This window comes from Medicago sativa, chromosome 1 (genome assembly GCF_051527215.1).
Source record: "Medicago sativa cultivar Bolivia chromosome 1, Bolivia_mono, whole genome shotgun sequence".
Classification (NCBI taxonomy): domain Eukaryota; kingdom Viridiplantae; phylum Streptophyta; class Magnoliopsida; order Fabales; family Fabaceae; genus Medicago; species Medicago sativa.
Genome location: NC_140749.1, coordinates 66,789,011 through 66,806,481, shown reverse-complemented (window position 1 = coordinate 66,806,481; position 17,471 = coordinate 66,789,011). Strand labels below are relative to the sequence as shown.

At 34.2% G+C, this 17,471-nt stretch overlaps 2 protein-coding genes and 1 long non-coding RNA gene across 3 annotated transcripts; 1 reads left to right on the top strand and 2 right to left on the bottom strand.

Annotated features, from left to right (window-relative positions):
- Positions 1–3,933: 3,933 nt before the first annotated feature.
- On the top strand, positions 3,934–8,187 carry LOC146956577 (nuclear transcription factor Y subunit B-1-like). Its single transcript, XM_085729596.1, has 7 exons — positions 3,934–4,165; positions 4,332–4,573; positions 5,104–5,233; positions 5,439–5,444; positions 5,547–5,630; positions 5,751–5,789; positions 7,831–8,187. Exons 2-7 carry the CDS (start codon positions 4,350–4,352, stop codon positions 7,876–7,878), a joined length of 531 nt encoding a protein of 176 aa, XP_085585722.1. The 5' UTR covers positions 3,934–4,165; positions 4,332–4,349; the 3' UTR covers positions 7,879–8,187.
- A 350-nt stretch (positions 8,188–8,537) lies between these two features.
- LOC146956576 (uncharacterized) lies at positions 8,538–9,630 on the bottom strand. Its single transcript, XR_015020292.1, has 2 exons — positions 9,175–9,630; positions 8,538–9,072 (listed from the first exon to the last, which is right to left on the bottom strand). It is a non-coding gene; the product is annotated as an uncharacterized LOC146956576 (long non-coding RNA).
- Positions 9,631–12,403: 2,773 nt separating this feature from the next.
- Positions 12,404–16,209, bottom strand: LOC146956575 (PWWP domain-containing protein 5-like). Its single transcript, XM_085729579.1, has 2 exons — positions 13,083–16,209; positions 12,404–12,944 (listed from the first exon to the last, which is right to left on the bottom strand). The coding sequence occupies exon 1, from the start codon at positions 16,052–16,054 to the stop codon at positions 13,091–13,093; it is 2,964 nt and encodes a 987-aa protein (XP_085585705.1). The 5' UTR covers positions 16,055–16,209; the 3' UTR covers positions 12,404–12,944; positions 13,083–13,090.
- Between the last annotated feature and the right edge of the window lie 1,262 nt (positions 16,210–17,471).

The window sequence follows — 17,471 nt, the reverse complement described above, 5'->3', positions numbered from 1 at the left end:
AATCAAAATGATATATTAAAATGAACAACGGATTATCTTTCTGGCATAAGGTGTACCACAAAATACATCCGAAAATTACAGCAAATGTTCAGGAAAAATAAAACAAATTAATCAATCCCCGGACAAAGGAATGGGGTTTGGCACCATGTATGAAAGTTATAATGAAAGATAACAAATTTAGCTTTAAACCATCGGAAGGAGAGAAGTTGTTCACTCTCCAAAAGTTGAGTTTGAGCTTTTTCTTCATTGAATATAGATATAAAGGTTTATATTTAGTGACGGTTTTTTTTCTCAAATAGTGCTTATAATTTTTTTCAACTCTTTATTTTTATTTATTTTATTATTGTTGTTATTCTTCTTTTCCTTTTTAGTTAAATTAAAAATGTTGAGGTAAAAGATAACCCCCGACATGCAAATTATAATATTGAGAGATCTAATTAGTGGTTCATGATCGACAAATATTTTAAAATCTTGGATCAGTCAAGCTCATAAATTTTATAATAGATTCACGTCATCAAATGATTTCTCTATTTTTTTTCCTCCTCTTGTTCATCATCTTCTTTGACCAACGACCACCACATCGAATGACTACGATAATCAAACTCCACCACACAAGACCTCGTTGTTTCTCGACACACGGTCCCTTTTCTTTCACTTTCGAATCTCCCACATGGTCGAAGGAGAAAACTACTCCCCTCCTCTACATGATATTGCTGTCTTTGTAACATCAACATTACCACTACGAACCATTCAAGCGGAAGGTTGTCTTCTCTGGCGCTCTAGGCTCGCTTTACCCATCCCTTAAATCACGAACTATATTCTTCAAAGTTGGAAGGTCTGATTTTCTCTAAATCTCGAGAAATTTGTAAATTCTGTAGTTTTTTTATTCTATTGATTTTTTTTTTCTAATCCAAGTTCCCTGTTTTGAAGATTTTTCAGGTCTCGTTCTCTTGTTTGTCCTCTTTTTTAACATGAATGTGGACAATACAATTACTTGTTCGATGTTAGTGTGACGTTTCTGGATAAATAGATTGTATGAACTTTTCAATTTAGATAGGTCGTCCAACGACAATGGTGTCTGGCAACTGTGATTTTCCTCGGACATCGCACTAACATATACGGGAAGAAAGAAAACAGGATAACTAAAAAAAATTCTAGTATGACAGGTTGCACAATAACATTACTTAAGCTTGTTTAATCTGATGGTTCTAAATCATGGTTAGCGATGGACTATGTTATGTTAGTCCCCCAAAGCACTCACATGTGTTGACGATGTAAACTCAGCTTTACATTGTTACCGAATCAAGTTGTATTTTAAATGTTTAACTGCATTAACAAATTATTTAAAAATATTTTTGCTTTTTTTTAACAAGCTCAAAAGTTGAATATCCAAATGTCTCGAATTCCATCCATATAAAGCCTAAAGGGCCCTGGCCCGAGCACCTCGTTGTAACGTCTGTGGTGATTATACCTAAAAAAAAGTCACTTAACACATCTTGTAAAAAGCATATCATGACCACAAAGTTGTTTGATTATGGTCAATTCGAGTCGGTTCAAGGTCTTTTATGCAATTTTCTTTCTCATTATCATTTTTCTTCAATTCATTACACAAATCAACTAAAACATTCAAATTACATGTCTAAAGACTCCAAACTGGTTCAGAAATGACACCAAAATATCGTTATGACAAGGTATCATCGACGGTATCGCCTCAAACTCGTTATGTAATGCATGGTTAGATAAATAAGTACAAATTTAATATAACAAAACAATACAAACATTATAAATTATTGTTTGATAATTATTAAAGTTTGTCTTAAGAGTCGATATACAAACTCGCATGTGCCCTTCCTTTCGTAAGTTTAACTACAAAGTTCACTCAATTGTGCATGTTATTTATCAATAAAGGGGAGAGGGCATGGAAATTTTAAGTGTTTTTGCAAAATATGGCGAGATAAAATTGACGGCCTCCGCCTAAATAAAGACTCGTCAGTGGCATTTTCACATTATTGACAGACTAAATTGTCCACAATGTTAACATTATAACACTAATGATATTTTTCACATTATGAAAATATTGTATTCAATAGATTGGATAAATGCACTAGATGAAGGGTTTGATACACACCTAGTAACATGTTGAGCCAAACCACTAAGCACAAAATACAATACTCACAAAAAAATGTTGTCCATATAATATTGAGAATCATGAATAAAATCAATCTGCAATAAAAATTCTCATCAAGGACTTCGGTAAAAGTATATGATTAAGGGTTTGTTTGGAAGACAAGATAAAGTGAAAGGAAAGATAGTATGAGGAAAGATTGTTGAAGGAATGAAAGAGAGTAGAAAGTGAATGGAAAGTGAGATGATTGTTTAGCCGTTTGGTATCAAAGAAAGTGGAAAGAAAGGTAAAGGAAAGATAGATCTATGTTTATTAAAATGACATAAATATCCTTACATTAAAAATTGAATATTATATATATATATATATATATATATATATATATATATAATTAATAAAGTAACATATATTAATAAAAAACAAATAATAACCCCTAAAAAACAAATAATAAATTAAAGGTATTATATTGCATGTACATAGTAATAAAAATTGAACGCCTGAAACCAGTCACGTGAGAAAACAAGCACATGCCATTGGAATTTTTTATTCAATATTGGCAATATTGTAATTTTACAATTCTGAAACCCATTCCCTAGCTTTCTTCACTGCATTGAGTGGAAAGTTTTAGAACGTAGGCCCCCACCAAAATGATACTTTCTTTCTACAGTAACAAAGCAACCAAACCAAGGAAAGAGTACTAATCCATCCACTTTCTGTTCTTTGATCAATCTTTATCTAGACTATCACTCAAAACAAACAGACCCTAAGAGCAGCTTCAACAATGGTTTTTCAATCTAGTCCACCAAACTGTCGTAACCCAATTTCTACCTTTTCTTAAGTTCATTGAACGGAGTCTGCCACCTTGTAATAATTGTTACTTCAGCAAGTAACGTTCTTTGGCTGGAGTAGCACTTCGGTGCTATTAATGACACGGTGCCATTAATTTTGGTCCATAGGATCTTGTGCCATTGCATTTGGTCCATAGGATCTTGTAAACATAAACCCTCCCTGCACATGTGTCAAAATTTTATTGGCTCTATGCACAATGGTACCGTGACATTATGTCCCTGAAGTTTTTCCCCTTTGGCTGCAATTCTGACACAACATGCACTTTTTAACTTTTTTATATATTAAATACAAACAAAAATTTTAACATGTGAATTAAAGACGTGGGTTAAATATGAGTTATTTTAGGGTTACACTGTTGGAGCAAAATATGAGTGAGTTATTTTAAGATGACATGTTTATGGGACTCACAAAATAACATTTAGTCGAAGTTCACCATTAAAGTTGTTCTAAGTATTTCAAAATTACATCTCTTTTATAATAAAAATATCCATTGAGATGGTTTTTTAAAGGAAAATGTTAACCAGTGCCCCCGGGGCACTGGTTAAGGGTCAAATATAGTAAGATTTGCATTGAGAGATGTGTAATCAGTGCATTAAAAGCTGAAAAAGTATGTTTTTTTTTATTTAAAATTTTCTCTTTTGGCTTCCTTAACCAGTGCCCCGGGGTAAATCATACTCCTTCTGTCTTTAAATAATTGTCTTTTAACATTTTTTCTACGTCGTAAAATAATTGTCACTTTAAAATATTAATACATCATTTATTATTATTTTTCTACTATTATACTCTTATTTATTGAATTTCATCTAACTTAACATACTCCACTGACTACAATTAATAAGAGTATTTTAGTAAAATTTTATCATCAAAATCAACACAATTAATCATTTTCTTAAAAAATATATACAAACTTTAAACAACTATTATTTTAAGATGGACAGAGTAGTCACGAAATTAATGATAAACATAAGTTAGTTGTCCCCAAAACTTTGCACAATTGAAACAGTTTCATTTGTGCGAGTGTAAGAGTTAAGACCATTGTTTAAGCAAACATAGATTCATCCAACAAAATCTAATTTAGTCATCACTTCAATGTCTTATTGGTCACTTTAAAACATTTGTTTGCCTATATTTGCCTTGTAAGCAAACATCCAATCAATTGTTTCTTCTCGAGCGCCAAATACACTTTTCTAGGTACGTAACTATTCATTCAAATCTACTCCATTCAATTTCATCCATGTGCATTTCAGATCTTACCGTTCTGTCACTATCACCATTTAATTTCCACCATTCACTTTTTTTCAATATACTACTATTATTATTGTCATTATTTTTCTTTGATCTGATTCGTTGGTTTTAGTTTTAGGGTTTATGCGCCATGGCAGATGCACCGAACCAATGCGAAGAAAGCCATGAGAGTGGTGGTGAACAGAGTCCACGTGGCTCTTCTTCTGCTTCACGTGAACAAGATCGTTTTTTGCCTATAGCTAACATTAGCAGAATCATGAAAAAGGCTTTACCTTCAAATGGGAAAATTGCGAAAGATGCTAAAGATACGATGCAAGAATGTGTTTCTGAATTCATCAGCTTTATTACTAGCGAGTGAGACCCATTTCCAAAACCATAGTATTTTTATTTTTTTTTATTGAAAAGCTATAATTTTTTTAGTTGAAAAATGCTTAAAAATGTTTTTTAATTGTAATGCTTGTAAAAAAACGTTTTTTAATTGTAATGCTTGCAAAAAAAACGTTTTTTAATTGTAATGCTTGCAAAAAAACGTTTTTTTTTTTAGTTTCTCTTAGATGGGTAATATAAATTTCAGTTTTTGGCAATTGGGTATATTGGAATGTAATGAAAATGAGTGTTTTGCTAAATTATTTGATGTTGGGTGGAAAATAATTTAGGGTTTTATTTTGTTTGTTTGTTTGTTGAAAAATGCTTGAAAATGTATTTTTTTATACTCTTTTAGATGGGTGATATAAATTGTGGTTGTTGGCAAATGGGGTAAATTGGAACGTGTTGAAAGATTAGTGTTTTGTCAATTTATGTGATGTTTGGTGGAAAATATTTTAGGGTTTTAGTTTGTTTGTTTGTTGTCTGAATTGGAAATGGATGTTTTGGGTTGGTTGTAGGGCAAGTGAGAAATGCCAGAAAGAGAAGAGAAAGACCATTAATGGAGATGATTTGTTATGGGCTATGGCTACTTTAGGATTTGAAGACTATATAGAACCACTTAAGGTGTACCTAGCAAGGTTCAGAGAGGTAATTTTACTTTCTTTGTTTTGCCATTTAAGTTAATGCTTGGTTTTGGATGATTTATGTACAATGTTATTATGTTTTGAAGTTAATGTTTCATTAAGTTCTCTTCAAAATTTCAATAATGTTCTTTATGGCTTAGTATTTATCTGACCGTTTTTTTTTCTTTCCTTCTTCCTTGGTGATTTTGGAATGTCGACGGATATCACAGTTAGAGGTTAGCTAATCCTCCCCTCTGATTGATTGTATTATTTTGTTTTTTACCTTAGACTATCTTGCCAACGGAATGCTAACATCTGTGAGCCATGGTTTCTGATAGGGTGATAGTAAAGGATCTGTTAGAAACGGTGATGGATCTGGTAGACGAGACCAAGTTGGCGGTCCTCCAGGTCAAAATGCTCAGGTGTGATTGCACAACTTTTTTGGATTTGTGTTTTTATTCTGGTGCCTTGTTGGTCAAAACAAGGTTCAATGTATTAGCTAATATGTACTTTCTCTTGAAATTGGTTTATGCATATTGCAGTTTGTTCATCAGGGTTCTTTGAGCTATATTGATTCCCAGGTAACAATCTCTCTGTCTCTCTTGAATAGATGCTTGCTCAATGTTTTTTAGTGAACAAGTTCATACTCATTTATGGAGATTGAAGACGTGAAGTTATGAAATATTCTTTATTAAAAGATAAAAATATGAAACAATACATGTTGCCAATTTAAGGCTATGGCTAGCTTAGCCAATTCATTGATTCAGTCGAAATAGATTGGGGACAGGAATTAAACTCATTCACCGAACTCTTATCTGATTGGCCATGATTATCCACGTAATTATCTGCTTACATACCAATCATCCAAATTGAAATCTGGAACTAAAACATGAGATGTTGAACTTTTCCTTACCTTGCTTGCTCATTTTTTTCCAAATGTTAACATTCAGTTTGAGATCGTGTATTTCCTGGGTACTCATCTTCCCATATAAGTTACACTGTCCTGTCCTGCATGCAGGGTTTTTATCTCAGTCTAACTATCCAGGGAACTTTTTTTTCGTGACCTCAAGATCTCTTTTTTGGCCACTTATCTCATACTCCAAACTCATCCCCACCAGTCCCCATTCTGCTCCACAACATTCACCCAATGTTTGCTATATCAAAATCTGGTATTCAGGTCTAATGGGTTAACCCCTATTGATCCATTCTGTTTTGAGTATCGGCAAGCTCTCATTGTCCTTGTCTATGTTGAAATTCAATGCCCAGATTGAGTTATTATGAAGACTAAACATGCCAAGAGTTACTCTTGGAGTTGGTTGATCCCCACCATATATATTGTGATTGCTCTTGGTTTAGAAACAACTTTCATGAAACATAATAATTATTCAGATTATGTCTCCGATTTCTATCTCCCTGTTTTCCCTAATCTTCTCACTCTTTCTCTCACTTTCTTAAATCTCTACCTTTATCAGAACTTTATTGATTACTTACATCTTACACTGCCAACTTTAGCTAGCTATTGTCTCCTTCAATCTAACCGAATCTAACAGCTGCATAACAGAGCAATCAACTGACAATTGTTTTTTGCGGCATCTTCTATTGGTTGTGTTAATAACCTTTAGGCCTGAAGGATAGTACCATATTGCCCAGAGCACCCAGTAGAATGCATAACAGTACTCACACAAATCCCCTAGACCAGACCCAAAAGATAGTACCATATTGGAATTCACCCAAGACTGATATGTTTAGAGATGGGTCTGAAATATAATCCATACTGAATTTTGTTTGTTTGAAGCCACCAATCACGAGGCTAGAGATACCATGACATATGACCTTTGGTTTGTAACTTTCGAATGTACTTCCATTGGGTTGATAATAAGGAGTCACTGGGAGATGCATGCCACAAAAACAATCTAGCTTACCAAGTTGCTTGAGAGCAAATGCTGAGTGGAGTTTCGTGATAGGTTGTTGTCTTTCTCCATGATCCTGTCATTATTTCTGCCTGGTGCTCTTCTGATTTTCATCTGCACCATTTTTTTCTCTTTGATCTTTGTCAATGTTTTCTATTAGTTGCCACCTTGTTTGTCACACTTAGTACCACAAATCTGATGCTACTATTATTTCTGTAATTTTGCTGTTCAGTGGTATTATATAGGTTGTATTTGCCTTTGTCCTGTTCTACTTGTATCATGAACTGTTTACTGTTGTATTCGATTGAGTAACACTCCGGCCGATGTGTTTGGTTGTTCTCTATCTGGCTAACTCTACGGTTGAGACTGAAAATAATCTGGATGTCTGGTCAAGATTGAATGTCCCACATTTGAGCTTTTGTTTGATTGAGTCCAAAATACAAAGTCAGAACTTGACGTCTGATTTTGACATGACAATTCGGATCGATGACTGTGTGAGTTCTAAGAATCCAAAACCATGTTATATCGTCAGAGTACTCATTCTTTGAAGATCACAATTACTTACATTCTTAAGAATTAAGAGTAGTGATTTGGTATAAGAATTCAAATCTTTATTCAAGTGATGAATGAAATATATCTTTGCTTACAGCTCTCCACTATGAACATATTTCTTAGGACTTGTAACATATTTTAATTTGTTGCTGATTTGCAGGTGCATCCACAACATCTGGTTATGCCTTCAATGCAAAATCATGAATAGATTAGATGCTTCTCCTCACCTGCCATTTTCATTGTGTTGCACCTCTTCCACCATTTTCCTACCAAAAAGACAAAGAAGCTTCTCCTCAAAAGATGAACTGAAACAATGGTTTGGTGATTTTAAATTTAGGCGCTCGTGTGTAGAAACTAGAAAGCATGGGTGTCAAAATTTTGTTACGGTATTCAGGTAGATTTTGAATACAATTATTAAATTTAGCTGCCTTGCCCACTAAAGGGAAGATAATATGTGTTCTGTATGTATGTGATTCACCATGCAACTTGTCATGATGAGAAGTGCCTGTTTTGAGAACTCTATTTAGATCTTTAGTATTAGTATGTCATTACAAACTGCATTTATTATTTCATTTAGTTTAGGACAAATTGTTGTTTCTCTCTTCGATGGATTTCTTAGAAGTTGATTTGTCAAAGCACAAATGTTCTTGGAAGGATTGGCAGGTTCAGTTAAGTGAAATCATCATTAAGACTTATGAATGGTTCAATAGAAAATTTAAAAAATTAAAGTAATGCATGCAAATCATTATCATAGTACTTAATAACTGAAAACGATAGTTCTGATCGTTTTTTATTCAATTTTTACAATATGGTGAAATTTTGAAATTGAAAATGATGGCACACCAAGTTTTCTGAAAGCAAGTCCACTGGCAGGAAAGTGAGTCAATCTTGTAGTAAAACTAAAATCAAATGTATTCAATACAATCCAGCAATCATCCAAAGGTGGAAAGACAGAACATTAAAACAATCCTAGACCTATGAGTCTATCGGTCTCGTTGGCCCCTACTAGTGTTTGGTGATGTCCATAATGGTGGGAATGAATGTGCCTGTCTGTGGTGTTAAATGCCATGCAATATTTGATGCAGACAAAACCATAGTTCTTCCCCAGGAACTTGATTAGAGGTAATGAATGTGCCCACATCAAACACCACGTGGATTTAATTGTGCCCAGTATAGGATGTTAGAGTCCCACGTGGAGTGATATGAGATACTCAATGAAGTCACTTAAAATTTTAGAGGGAGAGTATATCGGTATTTGGTACATCCATTACGTGATCCTCATTTATCCGCATTTCCATTGGTTGTTATAGTATATGTCCTGCACCAACATATTAACCATCTCTTCGTTAAAAAAAATTGTGTTTTTCATCATCTTCATTGTCCTTCCCATAAAAGAATGGTGCTGGAATGGAGGAAAATGCACAAAAGAGATGGATATTAGTATAGGGAGACAAACTACAACGAAGAAACAAGAAGCAAATGGTGAAAGATAGCCGAAAATTACCTACTGCAGCGGGGAGGATTTCCGTTGCAGTGGTCGCTGGTGCCCAGTCGTGAAACAATCAATCTAAAAGATGGTTATTGTGGCATTGATCTGATGCTCAACTCCATGGATGAGCTCGGAGGTGACCTGTGAAGCCTGATATTTTAAAAATGGCGAAGAACCGGTGTACGACACGTTTCCTGCACTGATACACGTCCGATATGTATTGGGGAAGTATCGAGCAATTAATATACTTTTTTTGGAAAAAAATTTAACCAATACGTGTGTGGTACGGCTGCATGATCCGATACGTATGAAGGATTTTTGCGTTTTTTTTTTTCTTTTCTTTTTTTGTCCACGTCTTCTTTCTTTCATTTTGTTATTTCTTCTATTCTTCTCTCTAATGCTCTATTCTTCTCCCTTTGATATCTTCTCTCTTTAATCTCCTCTTCTGTTTCATGAAGGAAAAAAAATAGTCTCTTAATAAGATTGCTTGCTTTAATGATCGGCTTTTGTTCTGGGAAACAATTGTTTGTTTTTAAATTAACAAAAGATAATAACCGGTTCATCTGATGATTCTATCTTATGCTTCAATTAGTGGTTAGTTGTTGCATCACGTTTTATCAATGACTATCAAAATCTACAATCAGCAGCAGCTCACCAAAGCTTTAGTTCATAAACAAACTTAAAATATTGTGCATTTAATTGTCACTTGGTTGCTCATTTTGAGTAATGTGAATGTTAATATATTATCATTATCAATTTTAGTTATATTTACATATTGTGCATTTATATATTAAGTTTAAAATTTCCCATATTTCCCATATATCACCGTATCAGTATCGTGTCAAGTATCGCGGCTTCGTAGGAGGGGAGTGAAAAACAATCGTGAAAGTGGTGGTCTTCTAGTAGACAGATTGGAGAAATAAATGGATGGAGTTTTCTAGAGGAAGAAGAGCAAGATGGTGGTGGTCATCATGGTTTACCGTGAAACGGTCGGATGTGATTGATAGATTCTTCACAAAAAGTGACGTATTTTTAAGATTGTTACTTTTTAAATTCTACTATAATAGAAAGATAGATCATAGATGAGAAAAAGATGATAAAAATATATATAGTTTGTTTGTCCAAAAATTGTAAACTTGAATGACTGATTTTTTTTGGTTACAGAAACTTGAATGACTGATTGAATGTTCATAATCTTACTGCCTATTGGTTGACTTGTAAATTGATAAAGCTTTTGTTTTTGTTGTTCATTGTACATAAATTTGATTTGTGTTTCTGATGGCTTCTCAATCTTTTTGTTTAGAATTGATAGATTGGTGTGTGAATTTGAGGGTTTTTTCTTGTTTGTTTTTACCTTGTTCTTTGTGGTTTGACGCCAGGGAAGAGGAGGGAGAAATAAGAATAAGATGAAGTTTAGAAGTAGGCTGTGGGAGGTTTAGTTATTTAGTATGCTATATTCTCAAATGCTCAACAAAGTATTTAACTGGTTTAGTTATTCCTCCTTAGGAGGGTAGAGCTTTAAAAAAAAAAAAAAAAAGAGGAGAAATGCAAGGAAAAAAATAGGAATTATAATCTCCCAACTTGAATAAGTAGTTTATTTTATTTTTTTATAATACAAAACACAGAATATGTCTCATAAAAAAAACACATAATATGAGAAAACTCAAAAAATATATCGAAAGATTTTGAAGGACTTGAATAAATTGTTCAAATCCTTTCGATATCTTTATACTACACGCAAAATAAAAGATATATTAATCATAGGTAATTTTTTTTCATCTTCAACAAGAAAGAATAATCTTTCAGACGAGGTTGAATGATTTCTCCCTTTTATCACCTCCCATCCTCTCTAAACTCTTGATGTTAATTAATATAATCACATGTGGGGGACTTATATCTACCGTTTCATTTGCGTGGAGATTAATGTGATAGCCATGGTACACCAAGTCAAAAGATTCACTAGAAACCAGTAAAGAGCCACTAGAAACCAGTAAAGTTCTTGTAGTGGTACATATTTTCTCAAATATACGGAAAATGGAACATTATTTTCTCAAATAAATAAGTCCTTTGCCAGCAAAAAGCTACGTCCGCTACCACATTCAAACAGACAATGAAGAAGAAAAGATGAAAAAGAAAAGGAAGTGGTGGCCAAATATGAAGATCATCTAAGGACTCATCATGTGAGTATATGACTGGTGAAATGATACACTAATATGTAGTGGTACATATTGCATGCGTTAACATGAATGAACCTCACAAAATATGAGGGATTGATTGAGTTTCCTAAATCTTGTTGCCCCTTGCAACAGTACAAACTAGACTTTCAAGTTCACTGAAAAAAAAAAATCAATAAAAACTGTCTACAACCAATAATGAGATTCTCCATGTGTTTCTTACCAGCTTGATGTCATGGTTTCTTCAAGACTTCAACCAAAAACTTTTTTAGTGTTAAAGTGTTAAAATCCAAGACATTTATTTTTGTTGTTCTTAATTAATCACAGCCAAGCTTCTTCTCACTACATGGATGATACAAAGTCATGGTTTGAAAGGCACTTGAAATTGAGCTGGGGGATCCAACTCCAACGTGTGCACTGAGACAAGTTTATTCACACAGCCTTCTTCGTATATCTTTTAACCGTGACCTCATAAATTCTCATTAAAATTTTCATATTTTCCTGTTATATCATACTCCCTCCGTCTCACAATAATAGTCTCTTTAACATTTTTTCTTTTTCTAAAAATAATTGTCAATTTAGAATATCAATGCAACATTTATTATTTTTTTCCATTATTATACCCTTATTTATTGAATTTCATCCAACTTAACTACTCCACTAACTACAATTAATAAGGGTATTTTAGTAAATGATAATAATTTTACCATTGAAATCAACACAATCAATCATTTCCTTAATAATCGTGCACAAACCTTAAACGACAATAATTTAGAGACGGAGGGAGTACATGCAAAAATTTAAAGAAAGCAAGAAACATCAGAGTAATGCCTCCGCTGTAAGGACACCAGTTGATTTTGTAATGATTCTGGCTGTATATTTAAGAGCTTGGATCCGAGTTTTGAGATCATCAATGGCCGTATCGCAAGCATAGAAGCAGGATGCAACAACATCAATAACAACCAGAGCCTATTCCCACTAAGTGAAGCATCAAAACAGGGTATATTTATATCTTTAAAAACATTGCAGAAAAAGAAAAGGTAACAGAAATCTAAACGAAGCACAAAATGTAAGGATGGAGCAATCATTAGCATGCAATAAAATCCTATGAACAGACATTTCAGCATCTGTATCTCTTTACGTGACAAATAGTTAGAAGGCCTAAGAGTAGCTAAACAAATAGGTAATCAAATTCCTATTTTCTACCACAGAACTGGATAGTTTACTTATTAACATTTTCAGTGGCAAACTTCAAGATAGATCTATACACTGTTCTCACTACCACCCTGTCCTAGATTAAAACTTTAGTTTTGTAATGCCACATATCTCTAAGAAAGTAAAATAGAGCTAATAGAGGATACATTGGCATTTAGTATCATTAAAACCTAAAAATCATTAGTTAAATTTGTCCAAGTATACCTTCTTTTCTTCCAAAAATCTTTCTTTAGTAGTCTCATATTGTTGCTAGACATATTTCATTTTGTCTTGGCCGGATTGAAAATTGTAGGGGTTTCTGAACATTGTCCAGGTTTTCTTTTAATGGTCCTTCACAATCACTGGTCAACCAACATGCTTCCTTAAGAACAATATTGGCACTAGAATATTCATGACCTAGAAAGGAGATAATACAATCAGCCCTCAGATCAAAAGCATAGCACAGTATGTACCGCTATCACATCAACCATAACAAGTGCAAATATCAAAGAATTCAATCGCAAAATAATGCACATGAAAGAAAAAGTTATTTACCAAATGATTTAGACCACATTAAGTTCAACATTGGAATGATCAAGATGCAATTCCTGGTCCTGTGTGGTAGCAAAAGATGAAGCTTTCAACAATGCACTCGGTGAGTAGTTAAGCTGGTAATCTACAAGACTTTGTCCAAATATGTTGAACTGTTTAGCACTGCCGAAAGCAGCTTGCGCATCGGCACACTTCTTGAAAACCACTCTTGCCCGCTTGCTTCCTCTATCAATTTCTGTCTCAGATTCCTTTAAAGGTCCAAAATGCTTAAAAATGTTATTTAAGCTTGTTTCTGAGGGAACAGAATCCAAGTCAGCAAAGTTCAAAACAAGTTCAGCAGGGGATTTCTCATCTATATAACCAGCAGGTTTTTCAGGAACCTCAGCGTGATTGCTACCAAAATACTGTTTCCTGGAACAGGACCTACGTGTATAAACATGAACAGGTTTTTCTGGCTCAGAAGGGGCGCGCTCATAGTCTGGTTTGCTGCTTCTCTGTGATTGTTGTTCTTCAGAACCATTCTGCATGCAACATGTGTCATCCAGATCATCAAAGTCAAATGTTTCAGGAGATTCACCTATGGCTGGTTTCTTCCTTTTAGTGCCAACTTTTGTAGGTAAGATTTCTTTCCCAGGATCACTGGCCACAATGATTGAATTCCTGAAATCAGAGAAGAAACTCCCTATAACATTCAAGAAACTATAATCTCCCTTTGGTTCCTGTGCTACCCACTGAAGTAAAGATAGCAAATCTTCTAGAGATGAAAACTCTGTAGGAAAAATCAAGCTTGACTTCTGAGTCTCCTCAAAATTAGGGGAGAAGGGATCAGATTTATTTTCTGATAAATTGTCTCCATTACCATCTGCCATCAGAGAAGTGTCTCCAGAATATTTCAACATAGAGGGCGACCCAGTAAGTTGGCTAGCAACCCTACGGATACAATCGCCAATTTTAAATGATTGTTTTGTGGTGCTTGAACTTTTCTCAAGGGAAATAGTCTTTCTTCTGCCTTTCACCCTTGGGACGTCAGCGTACTGATGAGCAATAGTCTTTCGTTTCTTGGAAAGGATAGGGGAAAAAAGATTAGCAATGGCCTCATCATCATTCGGATAATCACTGTGGGTAGAATCTGGATTCCCATTGGCTGGTTCTAACAAGCTTTTCTTTTTTGCTGTATCACCAACCTTTAGATTATGTTTACGCTTGCGACGGGATTGGTTTGTGGCTTTTGAATCTCCGGTTCCAGTTTGATCACCATTTTTACTTGTATGAATTGTGTGCTCATTAACTTCACTCAATCTTTTATCAGTGTCATTAATTAAGGTGTCAGTGTCATTTTCCAAACCTCCACAATATTGTAATTCGGACAAGCAAGAGTAACCCTTTAACCGGTAGAATGCAAGCAGCTGAGCCTTCGCTGTTGTAAGCTCCAATCGATCAAAGCCTCCAGTTGGAAAATTGGATAAAGCTTTCAAGTATTCCATAAGCTTCTCAGGTGAAAAGGAGGTAGCATTTAAAGATTCATCAACTCTATGTACCAAACTTGGCTCTTGTCGAATCCCACAGTTTTCAACAACCTGAAGTTTAATCTTGTCATAAGTATCTTTAGGTATGCAGGAACACGCCAGCCCAAATTCGACCCGTCTTTTGACTTCATCCAAAGCAGAATCTACAGCACTCCGGAACACTTCCAAATTTTTCTGCTTTTCAATATAAGAGAAATGTGACCTAAAGGACTTCAGCTTAGACCCTTCATTCCACGCGTACGTTCCATCCCCATAATATGCTACCAAATAGCAGTTCTTTCTAAAATGCTTCATTGCCTGCGCAGATGCATCCGAAGGATCAAATATCTGTCCTGGCCACCATGGATGGCTTCTCACCTTGCCCCAAACCAGATCATTCACAGAAAACTTCCCTTCTCTACGACTTTTCCCTGAACTCTTCATAGGGACATGCTTCACGACTTTTCCATCTAATGCTTTTACCTGTTCTTCGGCATCATTAAATTCTTCATCTCCAATTTCCTTCTCTTTGTCTGAATCAATCTTCTCAGAAATGCCAACTTTCCCTTCATCTGACTCAACCTGAATAACATCATCAGTCATCACTTTGTTCTCGACTTCTCCAGCTGATGCTTTTACCTGTTCATCGGCGTCATTAACTTCTTCATCTCCAATTTCCTTCTCTTCCTGTGAATCATCAATCTTCTCAGAAATACCAACTTTCCCTTCATCTGACTCAACCCGAATAACATCATCACTCATCACTTCTTTCTCAACTTTTCCATCTGAAGCTTTTGCCTGTTCTTCGCCATCAAAAACTTCTTTGTCTCCGATTTCCTTCTCTTTGTCTGAATCATCAATCTTTCCAGAAATACCAACTTTCCCTCCATCCGACTCAACCCGAGTAACATCGTCACTTATTACTTCTTTCTCCAATATTTCATCTACCTCCTCCTCCTTCTTCTTCTGCTCATCCAATGTTTTCGAAGTTGCTTCATTCCCACCCAACTCAACTACCTCATTCTCGCTCTTACCTTCTAATGACCCAACAACTTGAGAATCTTCAAACCCTACAGTTCCTCCAATAGCAACATTCACATCTTTACCCTCCTCAACTGACCCATCAAAACCCACATCGTTATTCAGCTCAACACTACCACAAACACCATCTTTATGCAAAGTTGCTTCATTTCCACCACCCAACTCAACTACCTCCTTCTCACTCTTACCTTCAAAAGACCCTTCAGCTCGAATAGTAAGACCCACATCTTTATCCTCTTGAACTGACCCATCAAAACCCACATCATGATTCAGCTCAGCATTAGCACAAACACCTTGTATGCACAAATCAGAATCCAAAACCCCAACTACCAAGTCCTTCTCAGTATCATCCCTAACCATAGATCCCTCAACCTCTATAGGAGGAGGAGGAGGATTGTCTAGGGTTTCAGTTTGACTAGCCATGACCATAAGGGTCACAACAAATTCAAAATCTGTGGGTTAACGTGTTAGGAAAGTGCATAAAAATAGAAGTAGGGTTCCGATAAGCGTGGAAGAAAAAGGAAAGAGAAAGAAGAGAGAAGGAAAACGTGAGGAAGAGGAATTTAGGTTTTGATTTTGCGTTTAATAGCACGGTGACCTACCCGCATTATTTATATCCGGATCCGTTTATCATTGGATTCAACCCAAACCAATTCAAACTTGAATTTATTTATTTCGATAATGAACCCAACTCTTGCAAAAATTGTTAATTTTGGATAGGGTTAATACGTTTTTACCCCCTGTAATATGGGCGAGTTCTGGTTTTCCCCCTGTAAAAAAGACTCTTTCGATTTCAACCCTGAAATATGAAGATTCTTTCGAAAACACCCCTGATCCCATTTGACACACTCCCTTGCTGACGTGGCACGCTGACTAGCCTTTTCTGATGACGTAGTGTGCTGACTGTATAATTATTTTTATTTTTTTATAGGGTACACGTGGCATTTTTTTAAAAAAAATATAAAAAACTAAAAAAAAATCTTAAAAAATACCGAAAAAATTTTAAAAAATTGGAAAAATTAATAAAAATGAAAAAAAATCTGGAAAATTTTAAAAATAAAAAATAAAATCTGGAAAATTTAAAAAAAAATTGGAAAATTAATAAAATTTGAATTTAAAAGATTCTGGAAAATTAAAAAAATTCTAGAAATTTTCTTCGAAATTTAGAAGATATTTAAAAATACTGGAATTTAATTTTCAAAATAAAAAAGTTTAGATTTTTTTGCGAAATAAAAAAACTGGAAAATATTTAAAATTTTAAAAATATGGATATAGATTTTTTTAAAATCCAATTACAATAAGAAAATTAAATTTTAAAAATCATATAATCTGAAGAAAAAAATTGATTTAGTTTAATTAAAAATTTAGGAAAAAAATCTGAGAAGCTTGAATTACATAGGAATATTTTTGTAAAAAGAATTATTAATGCTTGTAAAATTTAAAAAAGTGTCTTATTTAAGAGGCATTAAAATTTAAAAAGTGAGTACCTCAAGTTTCTCTTCCAATCTCTTTTGAACTTCAATTTGTTGCCTCAATGCGTCTGCCATTGGGATTTCTCTGTGAATTTTATATTTAAACTAGTTAGGAAATATAATAAGTTGCATTTACCTAAAAATTAAAATGCTAATTACATAGGCAAGAAGTTTTAGATGAGAATTTGGCTCATGAAAAATATAGTCATACATACATATAATGAATGATAACGATTAAGCAAAATAAGTGAATTTTGATTAAATTCTAAACATCCACTTGAATCATACAGATTCATACATATAATTAGAAATCGATTCGAAAAAGATTTTATAAAAATTTAGGAATAAAATTTTCGAAAAATATCTGAAGTTAA

What these genes read in the sequence shown, in the direction of transcription:
- LOC146956577 (XM_085729596.1), top strand. Translation starts at nt 4,350, where the DNA reads ATGGCAGATGCACCGAACCAATGCGAAGAAAGCCATGAGAGTGGTGGT. An exon ending in ATCAGCTTTATTACTAGCGA is followed by an intron (nt 4,574 to 5,103) that starts GTGAGACCCATT and finishes GGTTGGTTGTAG; the next exon opens with GGCAAGTGAGAAATGCCAGA. An exon ending in CTCCAGGTCAAAATGCTCAG is followed by an intron (nt 5,631 to 5,750) that starts GTGTGATTGCAC and finishes TGCATATTGCAG; the next exon opens with TTTGTTCATCAGGGTTCTTT.
- LOC146956575 (XM_085729579.1), bottom strand. Translation starts at nt 16,054, where the DNA reads ATGGTCATGGCTAGTCAAACTGAAACCCTAGACAATCCTCCTCCTCCT.